At 41.9% G+C, this 17,061-nt stretch overlaps 1 protein-coding gene across 1 annotated transcript in view; it reads right to left on the bottom strand.

The window, feature by feature from the left end:
- Positions 1 to 2,788: 2,788 nt before the first annotated feature.
- The window catches only part of hs3st1l1 (heparan sulfate (glucosamine) 3-O-sulfotransferase 1-like1), an 83,771-nt gene continuing 69,498 nt past the window's right edge, over positions 2,789 to 17,061 (bottom strand). Inside the window, exon 2 of the mRNA XM_079843632.1 lies at positions 2,789 to 4,169. Coding sequence (XP_079699758.1) covers positions 3,090 to 4,019 — 930 coding nt within the window. The 5' untranslated portion in view covers positions 4,020 to 4,169 and the 3' untranslated portion in view covers positions 2,789 to 3,089. The remainder of the gene's footprint in view (positions 4,170 to 17,061) is intronic.

Here is a 17,061-nt window from a genome sequence, read left to right as displayed (position 1 = left end):
GCAAAATAAAGTCAGAATTGCGAGATATAAAGTCGGAATTGTGAGAAATAAAGTCAGAATTGCATAATAAAGTCGTAATTGTGAGAAATAAAGTCGTAATTGTGAGAAATAAAGTCAGAATTGTGAGAAATAAAGTCGTAATTGCAAAATAAAGTCAGAATTGCGAGATATAAAGTTGGAATTGTGAGAAATAAAGTCAGAATTGCATAATAAAGTCGTAATTGTGAGAAATAAAGTCGTAATTGTGAGAAATAAAGTCGTAATTGCTAAATAAAGTCGGAATTGTGAGAAATAAAGTCGGAATTGCAAAATAAAGTCGGAATTGCAAGAAATAAAGTCAGAATTGCGAGAAATAAAGTCGGAATTGTTAAAAATAAAGTCGGAATTGTGAGAAATAAAGTCGGAATTACGAGAAATAAAGTCGGAATTGCAGGAAATAAAGTCAGAATTGCAAAATAAAGTCGGAACTGTGAGAAATCAAATCAGAATTGTGAGAAATAAAGTCGGAATTACAAGAATAAAGTCGGAATTGCGAGAAATAAAGTCGGAATTGCAAGAAAAAATTAAGAACTAAAATTAACTAATAAATAATAATAAAACTAAAACCGAATTAAAAATAAACTAAAAACATGAGAAAAGCACATTACAAAATGACTGCAAATGAACTAAAGTTAAAACGAAAACTTAAAATATGAATATAAAATCTAATTAAAAATATATGAATTTAATACTAAAATAACTCGACTGCAGCTTCATTATTGGGGTGTGATTACTCATACCTGATATTTAAACTTACAATCATTGATATATTTACACACAGAGCCCCACTAATTAAAGCAAAATGTTATTTTTCCAAAATCTAATTCGTCACTAAACTACATTATTGACCGTTGATGTCTCGTATCATTTTACACGCTTTCATCTCACATAATAACATAATTTCAACATGAATCAGTGTTATGAGCATTGATTTATTTGGCAAGTACAGCCGTGTAATGAGTATAATTAACATTTACACTGCAAAAAATGCTTTTCTTACTTAGTATTTGTGTCTTGTTTTCAGTCCAAATATCTGAAAAATCTTACATTAAGAAGCATTTATTAGACAAGCAAAAGTTTTTGTCTTGTTTTGGGGGAAAATAACTCAATATTAAGGGAGTTTTTGCTTAAAATAAGCAAAATAATCTGCCAATGGGGTAAGAAAAATAATCTTGTTTTCTGTTTGAATTAAGATTATTTTGCTTACCGCATTGGCAGATTATTTTGCTTATTTTAAGCAAAAACTCCCTTAATTTTGAGTTATTTTCCCCCAAAACAAGACAAAAACTTTTGCTTGTCTAATAAATGCTTCTTAAATGTAAGATTTTTTTTAGATATTTGGACTGAAAACAAGACAAAAATACTAAGTAAGAAAAGCATTTTTTGCAGTCTCTGTCACAAAATAAACCTTGAACTGGTTTTGTACAGCTTGTACTGACCATCATAATGTACGTTTCAAAAACCAGACGAACAAGACATTCAGGAAGCAGGACCATTTATTATCAAGTACAAGAATATCAAACGAACAGAGAGAAAGAGAAAAAAAAAAAGACTCAGTGTTGTGAGAAATAAAGTCGGAATAGTGAGAAATAAAGTCAGAAATAAAGTCGGAATTGCGAGAAATAAAGTCGGAAAGACGGAATTGTGAGAAATAAAGTCGGAATGGCAAAATAAAGTCAGAATTGTGAGAAATAAAGTTGGAATTGTGAGAAATAAAGTCAGAAAATAAAGTCGTAATTGTGAGAAATAAAGTCGTAATGGCAAAATAAAGTCAGAATTGAAAGAAAAAGTCGTAATTGCAAAATAAAGTCAGAATTGTGAGAAATAAAGTCGGAATTGCAAAATAAAGTCAGAATTGCGAGATATAAAGTCAGAATTGCGAAATAAAGTCGGAATTGTGAGAAATAAAGTCGAAATTATGAGAATAAAGTCGTAATTGCGATAAATAAAGTCGGAATTACGAGAATAAAGTCAGAATTGTGAGATATAAAGTCGTAATTGCAAAATAAAGTCAAAATTGCGAGAAATAAAGTCGTAATTGTAAAATAAAGTCAGAATTGTGAGATATAAAGTTGTAATTGCAAAATAAAGTCAGAATTGTGAGAAATAAAGTCGGAATTGCGAGAAATAAAGTCGGAGTTACGAGAATAAAGGCGGAATTGTGAGAAATAAAGTCGGAATTGCAAAATAAAGTCAAAATTGCGAGAAATAAAGTCGTAATTGTAAAATAAAGTCAGAATTGTGAGATATAAAGTTGTAATTGCAAAGTAAAGTCAGAATTGTGAGAAAAAGTCAGAATTGTGAGAAATAAAGTCGGAATTGCGAGAATAAAGTCGGAAAGACGGAATTGTGAGATATAAAGTCGGAATTGTGAGAAATAAAATCGGAATTGTGAGAAATAAAGTCGGAATTGCAAAATAAAGTCGGAATTGCAAAATAAAGTCGGAATTGCGAGAATAAAGTCGGAAAGACGGAATTGTGAGATATTAAGTCGGAATTGTGAGAAATAAAATCGGAATTGTGAGAAATAAAGTCGGAATTGCAAAATAAAGTCGGAATTGCAAAATAAAATCGGAATTGCGAGAATAAAGTCGGAATTGCGAGAATAAAGTCAGAAAGACGGAATTGTGAGAAATAAAGTAGTCAAAGAAAAGAAGTTAAGATCAGTTAAAGTAGCTTATTGAGATCTTAAAACAGCTTGTACTGACCATCATAATGTACGTTTCAAAAACCAGACGAACAAGACATTCAGGAAGCAGGACCATTTATTATCAAGTACAAGAATATCAAACGAACAGAGAGAAAGAGAAAAAAAAAATATGACTCCGTGTTCACCAGATTTGTCTCGGGTAACTTCGTTACGACAAAGACACTTGACAGCAAAGATCTTCCCCATTCAGTCAGTGTTTTAATATCATATTCGTCAGATTGAAAACGTGATTGTTCTCAGGCGCAAAGGCTTCGGGGAGGGGTTTGTATGGTCCATCAGCTGTCAATCAGCCATTCTGCTAGGCTGTGATTGGTCAGAATTCGAGTTCCAGCCCCTCCCACTACTGCCAGTTAAAGGAGCGTCCTATAAGCCGGTAGAAGTTCCGATTGTGTTGGCGCAAGTACAAGCGCAGCTGACGCAGAACAGTGCTGTTAACAGGAGGGTGTGGGCGTCCTTTAGACTCATGCAGGCATCTCTCATGGCCATCGCTGCGGATGCAGTAGAAGCCTTTGGTCTGGTTAAAGTAGAAGTTGGACGCCACAATCCGAGGCGGCAGATGCAAGAAGCGCTCGACTCGCTGGAGCTCCGGCAGGGGGTTGTGGATCAGCGTGTCCCCGTCCACGATGTGGATCTGCTCCAGGGGAAAGTGCTGGAGCCAGTTCCTCATGTGCACGTCGTAGAGACTGCGCTGGATCGCCTTGTAGCGCGTGTTGAGCGCGCCGTTCTTGACCAGCATGTTCTCGATGGCCTGCACGGGCTTGTGGTTCTCCAGCCGGTTGAAGTAGACTTGCGTGTAGTCCGAGATGACCCGCTCTGTAGGGTCCCTCAAGATCAGCAGGAGTCTGATGGAAGAGTTCATGGCGTGAATCCGCGCAGGCGCGACCGGAGATGTGAAATACCCCGGCGTCTTTTCCACCGTGATCTGATGAGGGTAGGAATAGGGCATCTGCTCGCGGTACCACTCGAAGCCTTTGGCGTAGTTCTCGTCCCAGTCGAAGAAGTGAACTTCAGTGGCGGCCGCAGCAACTTCGGGATGGATATCCAGCATCTCGAGCAGCGCTCTTGTGCCTCCTTTCCGGACGCCGATGATGATGCTGTGAGGCGTTTGCTTGCTGGTTCCCGGAGGAGGGACCAAAGAAGGGGTGACCGTCTCATTGCCTGGATCATCTGGGGCCGGCGTTGACCCGCCGGGCCACACTTGGATGTACTCTGGCGGGGCGGCGTACGTCCGGAGCACCAGGAACAGCACGTAGCTCAGAAGGTTGGCCATGGAGAGGGTCGCAAGAGGCAGAAAGATGAACGGCGGGTTAGTGTAGAAGAGGCGACGGTTTGTGTTCAGTCACGATTGCGAGTCAAGCGATGGCGGCCTCTTCGAGTTGGGCGTTCAGGGACGAGGTGTGGCCACCAGTCCAAAGTGCATCTGGAAAACACAACAGAAAAGAAGTCGAGATCAGTTAACGTGACTTACTATTGAGATGTTAAAACAGCTTGTTAGTCGCAGTTTACTGTAAGACATGGAATTTCACGGAATTTGTCAAAGTTGTGATTAATAAATCAAGAGTAGGTCTGTACACTTAAATCAAATCACGATGTAGACCAGTGACTGTGAAAATAAAGTCGGAATTGCGAGAAATAAAGTTGGAATTGTGAGAAATAAAGTCGAAATTGCAAAAAAAAGTCAGAATTGTGAGAAATAAAGTCGGAATTGCGAGAGATAGATCGGAATTGCGAGAAATAAAGTCGGAATTGTGAGATATAAAGTCGGAAAGACGGAATTGTGAGAAATCAAGCCGGAATTGCAAAATAAAGTCAGAATTGTGAGAAATAAAGTGGGAATTATGAGAATAAAGTCGTAATTGCGAGAAATAAAGTCGTAATTGCGAGAAATAAAGTTGGAATTAAGAGAATAGAGTCAGATTTGTGAGATATAAAGTTGTAATTGCGAAATAAAGTCAGAATTGCGAGAAATAAAGTCGTAATTGCAAAATAAAGTCAGAATTGTGAGAAATAAAGTCGGAATTGCGAGAAATAAAGTCCGAATTGTGAGATATAAAGTTGTAATTGCAAAATAAAGTCGGAATTGTGAGAAATAAAGTCGGAATTGTGAGAAAGTCGGAATTGCGAGAAATAAAGTCGGAATTACGAGAATAAAGGTGGAATTGTGAGAAATATAGTCGGAATTACGAAAATAAAGTCGAAATTGTGAGAAAAAGTCGGAATTGTGAGAAATAAAGTCAGAATTGTGAGAAATAAAGTTGGAATTGTGAGAAAAAGTTGGAATTGTGAGAAATAAAGTCGGAATTGCGAGAATAAAGTCAGAAAGACTGAATTGTGAGATATAAAGTCAGAATTGTGAGAAATAAAGTCAGAATTGTGAGAAATAAAGTCGGAATTGTGAGAAATAAAGTCGGAATTGCGAGAATAAAGTCGGAAAGACTGAATTGTGAGATATAAAGTCAGAATTGTGAGAAATAAAGTCAGAATTGTGAGAAATAAAGTCGGAATTGTGAGAAATAAAGTCGGAATTGCGAGAATAAAGTCAGAAAGACGGAATTGTGAGAAATAAAGTAGTCAAAGAAAAGAAGTTAAGATCAGTTAAAGTAGCTTATTGAGATCTTAAAACAGCTTGTGAGTCACAGTTTTTACTGTATAACATGGAATTTCATGGAATTTGTCAAATTTGTGATTAATAAATCAAAAGTAGGTCAGTACACTTAATCAAATCACGATGTAGACTAGTGTCTGTAAATATTAAAAAGCAAAAGACTATTTAAATATTAATCCTGCATGTTATGCGTGTCTCTGTATGAGTGAATGGTTTCATTTCCCGCACACACACACACACACACACACACGCACACGCACACGCACACGCACACGCACACGCACACACACACACCGCTTGAGGTGTTTCCAGCCTCTGCCGTCTCACTATATGAGAAAATGAACGCATGAACTTCATCTATGACTTTTTTGTTCTCTTGAACACATGGGATTGAAAAATGCTTTTTTTCTAAATTATTTATGCAATATTCCAATTTTGTGCATAAGTTAAATTCTGAACTTGAAATGGAAACAGCTATTGTCTGCAATGCTGGACTCTCTACTTAGAGATCATGGCCACTTTAAATGGTCTTTAATTTGTTTAATTGACAAGTAATTTGCTGCTTGACACTGAATCAGTGTTATTTTACTATCACTGAGATACTTTCAGAGTTTTCAATGTTTCCATCAATTTGCACCATTTTTGAATTTCCCAGTTAAATCCACTTTTTCAATGTTGATCCACAAAGATGAGCATTTACCATCTAAAGATCCTCCAGAGAAAATGTGACCAGAATTATCCAGATTCCTTTAGGGAACCTAGAATGGTATTTTTGGTCCTATTTAGGTCTTTCCATCACGTTTAATGAATGTTTTCATGACATGTTTGAGTAAATCAATGTACACTGGATTGCTTTACAAATGAGGGTCGGTAAACACAGGATTTGCACAAAAGTTGCTTCACAAAGATGGATCAATACCAACCCCTCGTGAACATGTAAGTACCGCACGTTATAATGTGTGTGTTTGCAAATGTGCTAATGAGGCTAAAGCTAGCATTGTCTCTGACTGTATTCACACACACCAGAGCTTGTTATTTTTATTAATTCAGCACTTTTATTACTTCTTAAAAATAAAACTAAAGTGATCTCTGTGAATACAGTCAGAGGCAATGCTAGCTTTAGCCACATTAGCCGTCAGCGTCCTAACCAGCACATTCACAAAATATAACGTGCGGTTCTTACATGTTCTGAGTATGAAGTTGGACAAACTGTTCGTATTGATCCATCTTTGAGAAGCAACTTTTGTGCAAATCCTGTGTTTTACTGACCCTCAGTTGTAAAGCAGTTCAGTGTACACTGATTCACACACACACACGTCATGAACACACTCAGTAAACGTGATGGAAGGACCAAAATAAGACCAAAAATAGCATTCTGCAAACGTTATGGGAATGTAGTGTTGAGACATGATCTGTTTCAGCTCCTTCGCGAATGAAACCCCGGGCCCACTTTATATTAGATGTTCTTAACTACTATGTACTAACATTTTAATTCATAATTTGATACATTGCACTTATTGTGTACATACATGTTTTTACATTGCACTTACATTTTTTTAAATACCTGCATGTAATTACATTAAACTTACCCACTCCACCACACCTGTCCCTAACCCTACCCTTAAACTTACCCACACCACCACACCTGTCCCTAACCCTACCCTTAAACTGACCCACACCACCACACCTGTCCCTAACCCTACCCTTAAACTTACCCACACCACCACACCTGTCCCTAACCCTACCCTTAAACTGACCCACACCACCACACCTGTCCCTAACCCTACCCTTAAACTGACCCATACCACCACACCTGTCCCTAACCCTACCCTTAAACTGACCCACACCACCACACCTGTCCCTAACCCTACCCTTAAACTGACCCATACCACCACACCTGTCCCTAACCCTACCCTTAAACTTACCCACACCACCACACCTGTCCCTAACCCTACCCTTAAACTGACCCACACCACCACACCTGTCCCTAACCCTACCCTTAAACTGACCCACACCACCACACCTGTCCCTAACCTTACCCTTAAACTTACCCACTCCACCACACCTGTCCCTAACCCTACCCTTAAACTTACCCACACCACCACACCTGTCCCTAACCCTACCCTTAAACTGACCCACACCACCACACCTGTCCCTAACCCTACCCTTAAACTGACCCATACCACCACACCTGTCCCTAACCTTACCCTTAAACTTACCCACTCCACCACACCTGTCCCTAACCCTACCCTTAAACTTACCCACACCACCACACCTGTCCCTAACCCTACCCTTAAACTGACCCACACCACCACACCTGTCCCTAACCCTACCCTTAAACTGACCCACACCACCACACCTGTCCCTAACCCTACCCTTAAACTGACCCACACCACCACACCTGTCCCTAACCCTACCCTTAAACTGACCCACACCACCACACCTGTCCCTAACCTTACCCTTAAACTTACCCACTCCACCACACCTGTCCCTAACCCTACCCTTAAACTTACCCACACCACCACACCTGTCCCTAACCCTACCCTTAAACTGACCCATACCACCACACCTGTCCCTAACCCTACCCTTAAACTGACCCATACCACCACACCTGTCCCTAACCCTACCCTTAAACTGACCCATACCACCACACCTGTCCCTAACCCTACCCTTAAACTGACCCATACCACCACACCTGTCCCTAACCCTACCCTTAAACTTACCCATACCACCACACCTGTCCCTAACCCTACCCTTAAACTTACCCATACCACCACACCTGTCCCTAACCCTACCCTTAAACTGACCCACACCACCACACCTGTCCCTAACCCTACCCTTAAACTGACCCATACCACCACACCTGTCCCTAACCCTACCCTTAAACTTACCCACTCCACCACACCTGTCCCTAACCCTACCCTTAAACTTACCCACTCCACCACACCTGTCCCTAACCCTACCCTTAAACTGACCCATACCACCACACCTGTCCCTAACCTTACCCTTAAACTTACCCACTCCACCACACCTGTCCCTAACCCTACCCTTAAACTGACCCATACCACCACACCTGTCCCTAACCCTACCCTTAAACTGACCCACACCACCACACCTGTCCCTAACCCTACCCTTAAACTTACCCACACCACCACACCTGTCCCTAACTCTACCCTTAAACTGACCCATACCACCACACCTGTCCCTAACCCTACCCTTAAACTGACCCACACCACCACACCTGTCCCTAACCCTACCCTTAAACTGACCCATACCACCACACCTGTCCCTAACCCTACCCTTAAACTTACCCATACCACCACACCTGTCCCTAACCTTACCCTTAAACTTACCCACTCCACCACACCTGTCCCTAACCCTACCCTTAAACTGACCCATACCACCACACCTGTCCCTAACCCTACCCTTAAACTGACCCATACCACCACACCTGTCCCTAACCCTACCCTTAAACTTACCCATACCACCACACCTGTCCCTAACCTTACCCTTAAACTTACCCACTCCACCACACCTGTCCCTAACCCTACCCTTAAACTGACCCATACCACCACACCTGTCCCTAACCCTACCCTTAAACTGACCCATACCACCACACCTGTCCCTAACCCTACCCTTAAACTTACCCATACCACCACACCTGTCCCTAACCCTACCCTTAAACTGACCCATACCACCACACCTGTCCCTAACCCTACCCTTAAACTTACCCATACCACCACACCTGTCCCTAACCTTACCCTTAAACTTACCCACTCCACCACACCTGTCCCTAACCCTACCCTTAAACTTACCCACACCACCACACCTGTCCCTAACCCTACCCTTAAACTGACCCATACCACCACACCTGTCCCTAACCCTACCCTTAAACTGACCCACACCACCACACCTGTCCCTAACCCTACCCTTAAACTTACCCACACCACCACACCTGTCCCTAACTCTACCCTTAAACTGACCCATACCACCACACCTGTCCCTAACCCTACCCTTAAACTGACCCACACCACCACACCTGTCCCTAACCCTACCCTTAAACTGACCCATACCACCACACCTGTCCCTAACCCTACCCTTAAACTTACCCATACCACCACACCTGTCCCTAACCTTACCCTTAAACTTACCCACTCCACCACACCTGTCCCTAACCCTACCCTTAAACTGACCCATACCACCACACCTGTCCCTAACCCTACCCTTAAACTGACCCATACCACCACACCTGTCCCTAACCCTACCCTTAAACTTACCCATACCACCACACCTGTCCCTAACCTTACCCTTAAACTTACCCACTCCACCACACCTGTCCCTAACCCTACCCTTAAACTGACCCATACCACCACACCTGTCCCTAACCCTACCCTTAAACTGACCCATACCACCACACCTGTCCCTAACCCTACCCTTAAACTTACCCATACCACCACACCTGTCCCTAACCCTACCCTTAAACTGACCCATACCACCACACCTGTCCCTAACCCTACCCTTAAACTTACCCATACCACCACACCTGTCCCTAACCTTACCCTTAAACTTACCCACTCCACCACACCTGTCCCTAACCCTACCCTTAAACTTACCCACACCACCACACCTGTCCCTAACCCTACCCTTAAACTGACCCATACCACCACACCTGTCCCTAACCCTACCCTTAAACTGACCCACACCACCACACCTGTCCCTAACCCGACCCTTAAACTTACCCACACCACCACACCTGTCCCTAACCTTACCCTTAAACTTACCCATACCACCACACCTGTCCCTAACCTTACCCTTAAACTTACCCATACCACCACACCTGTCCCTAACCCTACCCTTAAACTGACCCATACCACCACACCTGTCCCTAACTCTACCCTTAAACTGACCCACACCACCACACCTGTCCCTAACTCTACCCTTAAACTGACCCATACCACCACACCTGTCCCTAACTCTACCCTTAAACTGACCCACACCACCACACCTGTCCCTAACCCTACCCTTAAACTGACCCATACCACCACACCTGTCCCTAACTCTACCCTTAAACTGACCCACACCACCACACCTGTCCCTAACCTTACCCTTAAACTTACCCATACCACCACACCTGTCCCTAACCTTACCCTTAAACTTACCCATACCACCACACCTGTCCCTAACCCTACCCTTAAACTGACCCATACCACCACACCTGTCCCTAACCCTACCCTTAAACTGACCCATACCACCACACCTGTCCCTAACCCTACCCTTAAACTGACCCACACCACCACACCTGTCCCTAACCCGACCCTTAAACTTACCCACACCACCACACCTGTCCCTAACCTTACCCTTAAACTTACCCATACCACCACACCTGTCCCTAACCTTACCCTTAAACTTACCCATACCACCACACCTGTCCCTAACCCTACCCTTAAACTGACCCATACCACCACACCTGTCCCTAACTCTACCCTTAAACTGACCCACACCACCACACCTGTCCCTAACTCTACCCTTAAACTGACCCATACCACCACACCTGTCCCTAACTCTACCCTTAAACTGACCCACACCACCACACCTGTCCCTAACCCTACCCTTAAACTGACCCATACCACCACACCTGTCCCTAACTCTACCCTTAAACTGACCCACACCACCACACCTGTCCCTAACCTTACCCTTAAACTTACCCATACCACCACACCTGTCCCTAACCTTACCCTTAAACTTACCCATACCACCACACCTGTCCCTAACCCTACCCTTAAACTGACCCATACCACCACACCTGTCCCTAACCCTACCCTTAAACTGACCCATACCACCACACCTGTCCCTAACCCTACCCTTAAACTGACCCACACCACCACACCTGTCCCTAACCCGACCCTTAAACTTACCCACACCACCACACCTGTCCCTAACCTTACCCTTAAACTTACCCATACCACCACACCTGTCCCTAACCTTACCCTTAAACTTACCCATACCACCACACCTGTCCCTAACCCTACCCTTAAACTGACCCATACCACCACACCTGTCCCTAACTCTACCCTTAAACTGACCCACACCACCACACCTGTCCCTAACTCTACCCATAAACTGACCCACACCACCACACCTGTCCCTAACCCTACCCTTAAACTGACCCATACCACCACACCTGTGCCTAACCCTACCCTTAAACTGACCCACACCACCACACCTGTCCCTAACTCTACCCTTAAACTGACCCACACCACCACACCTGTGCCTAACCCTACCCGTATCCCACCTCAAAATCAGCAAAAGTGTTTTGCAATACAATTTGAACACCATAAGTACATTGTACTTATTTTTTTATGTAAGTATATAGTAGTTATGGCCACCTAATATAAAGTGGGGCCGAAACCCCATCTGACTAAAAGGGAACCGTATGGGAACACTCTGTTAATGTCCCAAATCTCTTCTTTGTATCGTTCTTATGTGACCATAGAGTAACCAAAATGGAAACCAAAAGTCATATCAGAAACCTTGAACTGCAGCATTTTCACAACCAAAAGAGGACGGTTTAGGAACATCCCTAATGTTTGGGATTAGTGTCTCTTTTAGGTCGCGAGAACGTCCCCTCCTACATGGGTTAAATGTAGTTTATGTAATGTCAAAAACATCTTAATCTTGGTTAAAACAATTAGATTTAATGCAAATTCAGTTGAATTTCAGTCCTCAATCATATCAAGTTCTACTCACAAAGCAAAATGTTTATTTTTATGTGTGTAATGTGTTACAGTTTGTATAAATTACCCCAAATGTCCAATTAATTCCCTTTAATTCGAACCCTACCTTGGAATATTTCCAAAATTTCCCCAACTCTCCAAAGTTTCTGGAAGTTTCCGCCCCTTTGCAACATCTGAATCCCAGTCATAATGGCTGCTATAACTGAAATAACTCCAGTTTGATTATATGTAAAGTGTATGTTTTGTAAAAACCTTCGGCACAAGATTACCCAGCATTCCACAGAGGATTCAATCAGTTCTAGTCCTACCTCACGCGCCGCCTGATCAATCCACTCGTCTTTTCAACAGATCACATTTAAAACGAGGTCGAACAAGCACTAAATATACAATACGACATGTTTCTTTTCACGCTCATCTCATCGGCGGACTCAAAGAAGGGCCAAGGTCAAAATCACAGCAAAGCAGTGAAACCAGAGCGAAACAGGGCGGACCGGATGAATCAACCCTTATCGAGTTCAAAGGCTCTTCAAGTATCCCATGCAAATGAGCGAATGAGCAAACATCTCCTGACCTTTACGCTTCATCAGATTCCAGAGCGGAGCAAACAGAGACACAGTTAACAGACCCTCTTACACAGACCAAACAGCCGGAGCCCGCAGTCACAATATTCCCGCAGTAAAAGGTCACTTCCATGGCATTTACCCGCCGCACTCCAGACTGATTAAACCTTATAACTCTATTACAGATTACAGCCATCTGCACTCGCTCATGGAGACGCCGTTACAGGACTCAGAACAAACGGCACTTCGCTCAAGTCAAGTAGATATTCATCACGTATTAATCATTATGTCTTTTTATGAATTGCCAGTTCAAGCCGCTATCACTGATTGAGCCGCTGGACGCTCACTGGTCAAGCTCATTCACTTTCAGCTGTGACCGCAGCGGCTGCATCAAAACACTTTAATGACGGAAACCCTTAAATGATCACAAACCAGGGGTTTCTAGAGCCGGAAAACACAGACATCGGGATCACAGAATACAGTCGGAAAAATTGAATTTACTGTATCATGTCATGGGATTTTGGAATTAATACATTAAATGTAATGCTTTGGCAGATACACACACACACACACACACACACACACACACACAAAGGCACGCGCACACTCACACTCACACTCTCTCACACTCACACTCACACTCACACACACACACAGGCACGCGCGCACACACACACACACACACACTCACACACACACTCGCACACAGGCACGCGCGCGCACACACACACACAGGCACGCGCGCGCACACACACACACACACACACACAGGCACGCGCGCACACACACACCCACACACACCCACTCACACTCACACTCACACTCACACTCACACTCACACTCACACTCACACTCACACTCACACTCACACTCACACTCACACTCACAGGCAGGCGCACACACACACACACAGGCACTCGCGAACACACTGACACACACACACACACACACACACACACTGACGCACACACACACACACTGATACACACAGACACACACAGACACTGACACACACACACACACACACACACACACACACACACAGACACTGACACAGACACTGACGCACACACACACACACACACACACAGACACTGACGCGCACACACACACACACACACACACACACACACACACACACACACACACACACACTGACGCACACACACACACACACACACACACACAGACACTGACACACACACACACACACTCACTGACGCACACACACACACACACAGACACTGACACACACACACACACACACTCACTGACGCACACACAGACACTGACACACACGCACACGCACACAGACACTGACGCACACACACACACACAGACACTGACGCACAGACACGGACACACACAGACACACACAGACACAGAGACACACACACACACACACACACAAAGCTCTTCACAACATAAAACTATTATTTTTTTAAATGTAATAAATTATTAAAGTGTTAACGTTTTATGAATTCAATTGATTAGACATATTTTTGCTGATTAAATTTTAACTAAACCATTAAAAAATGTAATCCAGAAAAAATTTAGTAAACATGGAATTTGGGAAAAGTTAAACATTTCATAGCACTCTAAAGATGTTAAAAATTATTAAATTTTTAAAGTTTTATGAAGTCAATTGATTAGACATTCCTTATTGATTATTAACATGGAAGTGGAGAAAACTGAAGGGTTTGCTGTAATCGTGTTTTCATGACTTCACCTCCTAAAGCAGGGAAACTTCTCCTTCCACAAACTGCTTCCCTTTTCTCTCTCTTTCTTATTCACATCTTCCTCCCGCCAGCCGGGAAAGTGACACCAGTGTGTGTGTGTGTGTGTGTGATCTGTGAGTGGGGATGGAGGGACGCCCGCGGGCGGAGGGAGGGATGGAGGGATGGACGGAGGGGAGTGAAGGTGCTTCAGTGCTGGGCTGAGAGGAACTGATGTCTCTGATGCGCCGTGACGTGTGTGTGTGTGTGTGTGTGTGTGTGTGTGTGTGTGTGTGTCTGCCAGGCTTGATGCTAACAGCCAGACACGGGCCGGGATTACTGTCTAAAGCAATCCGGCTCACAGGATGAGCAGACCAGACCAGACCAGACCAGATCCAGATCCAGACCCAGACCCAGACCCAGACCCAGACCAGACCAGACCAGACCCAGACCAGACCCAGACCCAGACCAGACCAGACCAGACCAGACCAGACCAGACCAGACCCAGACCAGACCCAGACCAGACCAGACCAGACCAGACCAGACCAGACCCAGATCCAGATCCAGATCCAGACCAGACCAGACCCAGACCAGATCCAGATCCAGATCCAGATCCAGATCCAGATCCAGACCCAGATCCAGATCAGACCCAGACCAGATCCAGACCCAGACCCAGACCCAGACCAGACCAGACCAGACCCAGACCAGACCAGATCCAGATCCAGATCCAGATCCAGACCAGACCAGTCCAGATCCAGACCAGTCTCCCGCACTCTCGGCTGTTTCTGGGCGGTTCAGCACCAAAGCACACGTAAAACTACACTCATACACGTGTGAATGTCACTGCATTAGATACCAAAGCAACTGGCCTGTGCAAAGAAAAACTACTTTCAACAAAACACCATTTGCTAAAGTTCACGCAGGAGATTTACCTTTAGTTTCAATGCTAATACAACCCCAACGCATGAGCTGAGCAAACGCAAAGCTTCAGTGCAAGTCACTTTGGATAAAAGCATCTGCCAAATGCATGAATGTAAATTCATAAAAGTATGAGACTGGTATTGTATGAACATAAACATTTTATACATAATATTAAAACTATACAGAAGCAAATGAGTAGGCCTGAGACAAAAAATATGTGTTGACTGTCATATAATGGTCAAAAGAACATAAAAATTGCCTAATTCATAGCTAAATAAACAATAAAATAATAATAAAAAAACGAGAAGCTTACTATCATATTGTGATTATAAGTAAATAATAATTATAATTTATAGCGTACCCTAAAATAAAATAATTAAAATAAATGAAAAGTAAAAAAAATAAAAAATAAAGTGAAATAAATAAAATAAAATAAAATATAAAAAAATTAATTAAAAAACTAATAAAAAAATTATAATAATAAAATAAAAATAAAATAAAATAAGCTGACTGTCAATGGTCAGAAGTATATAATAAATATCATTTACTATAATTTAATATAATCCACCCAAAAATAAATAAAATAAAATAAATAAAGTAGGCTAAGATAATAATAATAATAATAATAATAATAATAATAATAATAATAATAATAATAATAATAATAATAATAATAAAGTTTAAAAAAAAGAAAAAAAATTAAATTAAATTAAATAAGCTGACTGTCAATGGTCAGAAGTATATAATAAATAAAAATAAAAGGCATCACACGCTGGCTATTATATTATACATAAAATAAAATAAATTGATTAATTATAAAATAAATTGATTAATTATAATCAACAAAAACAAATAAGTAAAATAATAAATTCAGAATAAATAATAAATACAATTTATAGCCTATCCAAAAATAAATAAATAAATAAATAAATAAATAAATAAATAAATAAATAAATAAATAAATAAATAAATAAATAAATAAATAAATAAATAAATAAATAAATAAATAAATAAATAAATAAATAAATAAATAAAAGCTGACTGTCAATGGTCAGAAGTATAGAATAAATAAAACTCATAGCCTCTAAAAAATAAGAAATTGATTAATTAATCAAGAAAAACAAATTGGTAAAATAATCACAAGCTTACTGTCAAGTAATGCTCATACGTATATAATAAATCTAGTTTGTCATGTAACATCAGTGTTATATAATAAATAAAATGAATAGATAATGAGATTGATACTGTAAAATGGTCAAATCGCTACTGTTCCTATCACTGTGTGTCAAGAGCTGAGATTCAGATATGCTAATGAGCGTCTGCTTTCTGACCAATCAGAGCAGAGCAGCTCTCAGAGAGGCGGGGTTTAGAGAGACTGAATCTTCTAATGAAGCGTTTCAGACTCTGAGAGGAAAGAGCAGATGCTGCAGTGGAGATTATCAGATGATTTTTGACCTGGGATGCATGTGAACCTGTTGTAGGAGACGCCAAAACAACTCTAGCAACCTGTAATAGCATAATAGGGACACTTTAAACATAATACTTCCATTACAATTACACTCACAGATATTTAGTGTTAAAATGTGCTCTTTTCCACAGCCGCACACGTGTCTGCTTCTGTCAGCTGGATCTATTTACAGAAGCACTTCCTGATATATTCCTCTGTCTGCACACACACTGTGAGTCTCTGAATAAAGCTCAGGCGTGATAAATGTGCTGGTTCACGCACGCACACGTGTGTGTGGATCTACAGGTCTCTCCACGGGACACAAAGAGC

The sequence above is a fragment of the Gobio gobio genome, assembly GCF_949357685.1.
Source record: "Gobio gobio genome assembly, chromosome: 18".
NCBI classification, from domain to species: domain Eukaryota; kingdom Metazoa; phylum Chordata; class Actinopteri; order Cypriniformes; family Gobionidae; genus Gobio; species Gobio gobio.
Note: the sequence above shows the minus strand (reverse complement) of the source record. Positions and strands in the feature narration are given on the sequence as shown.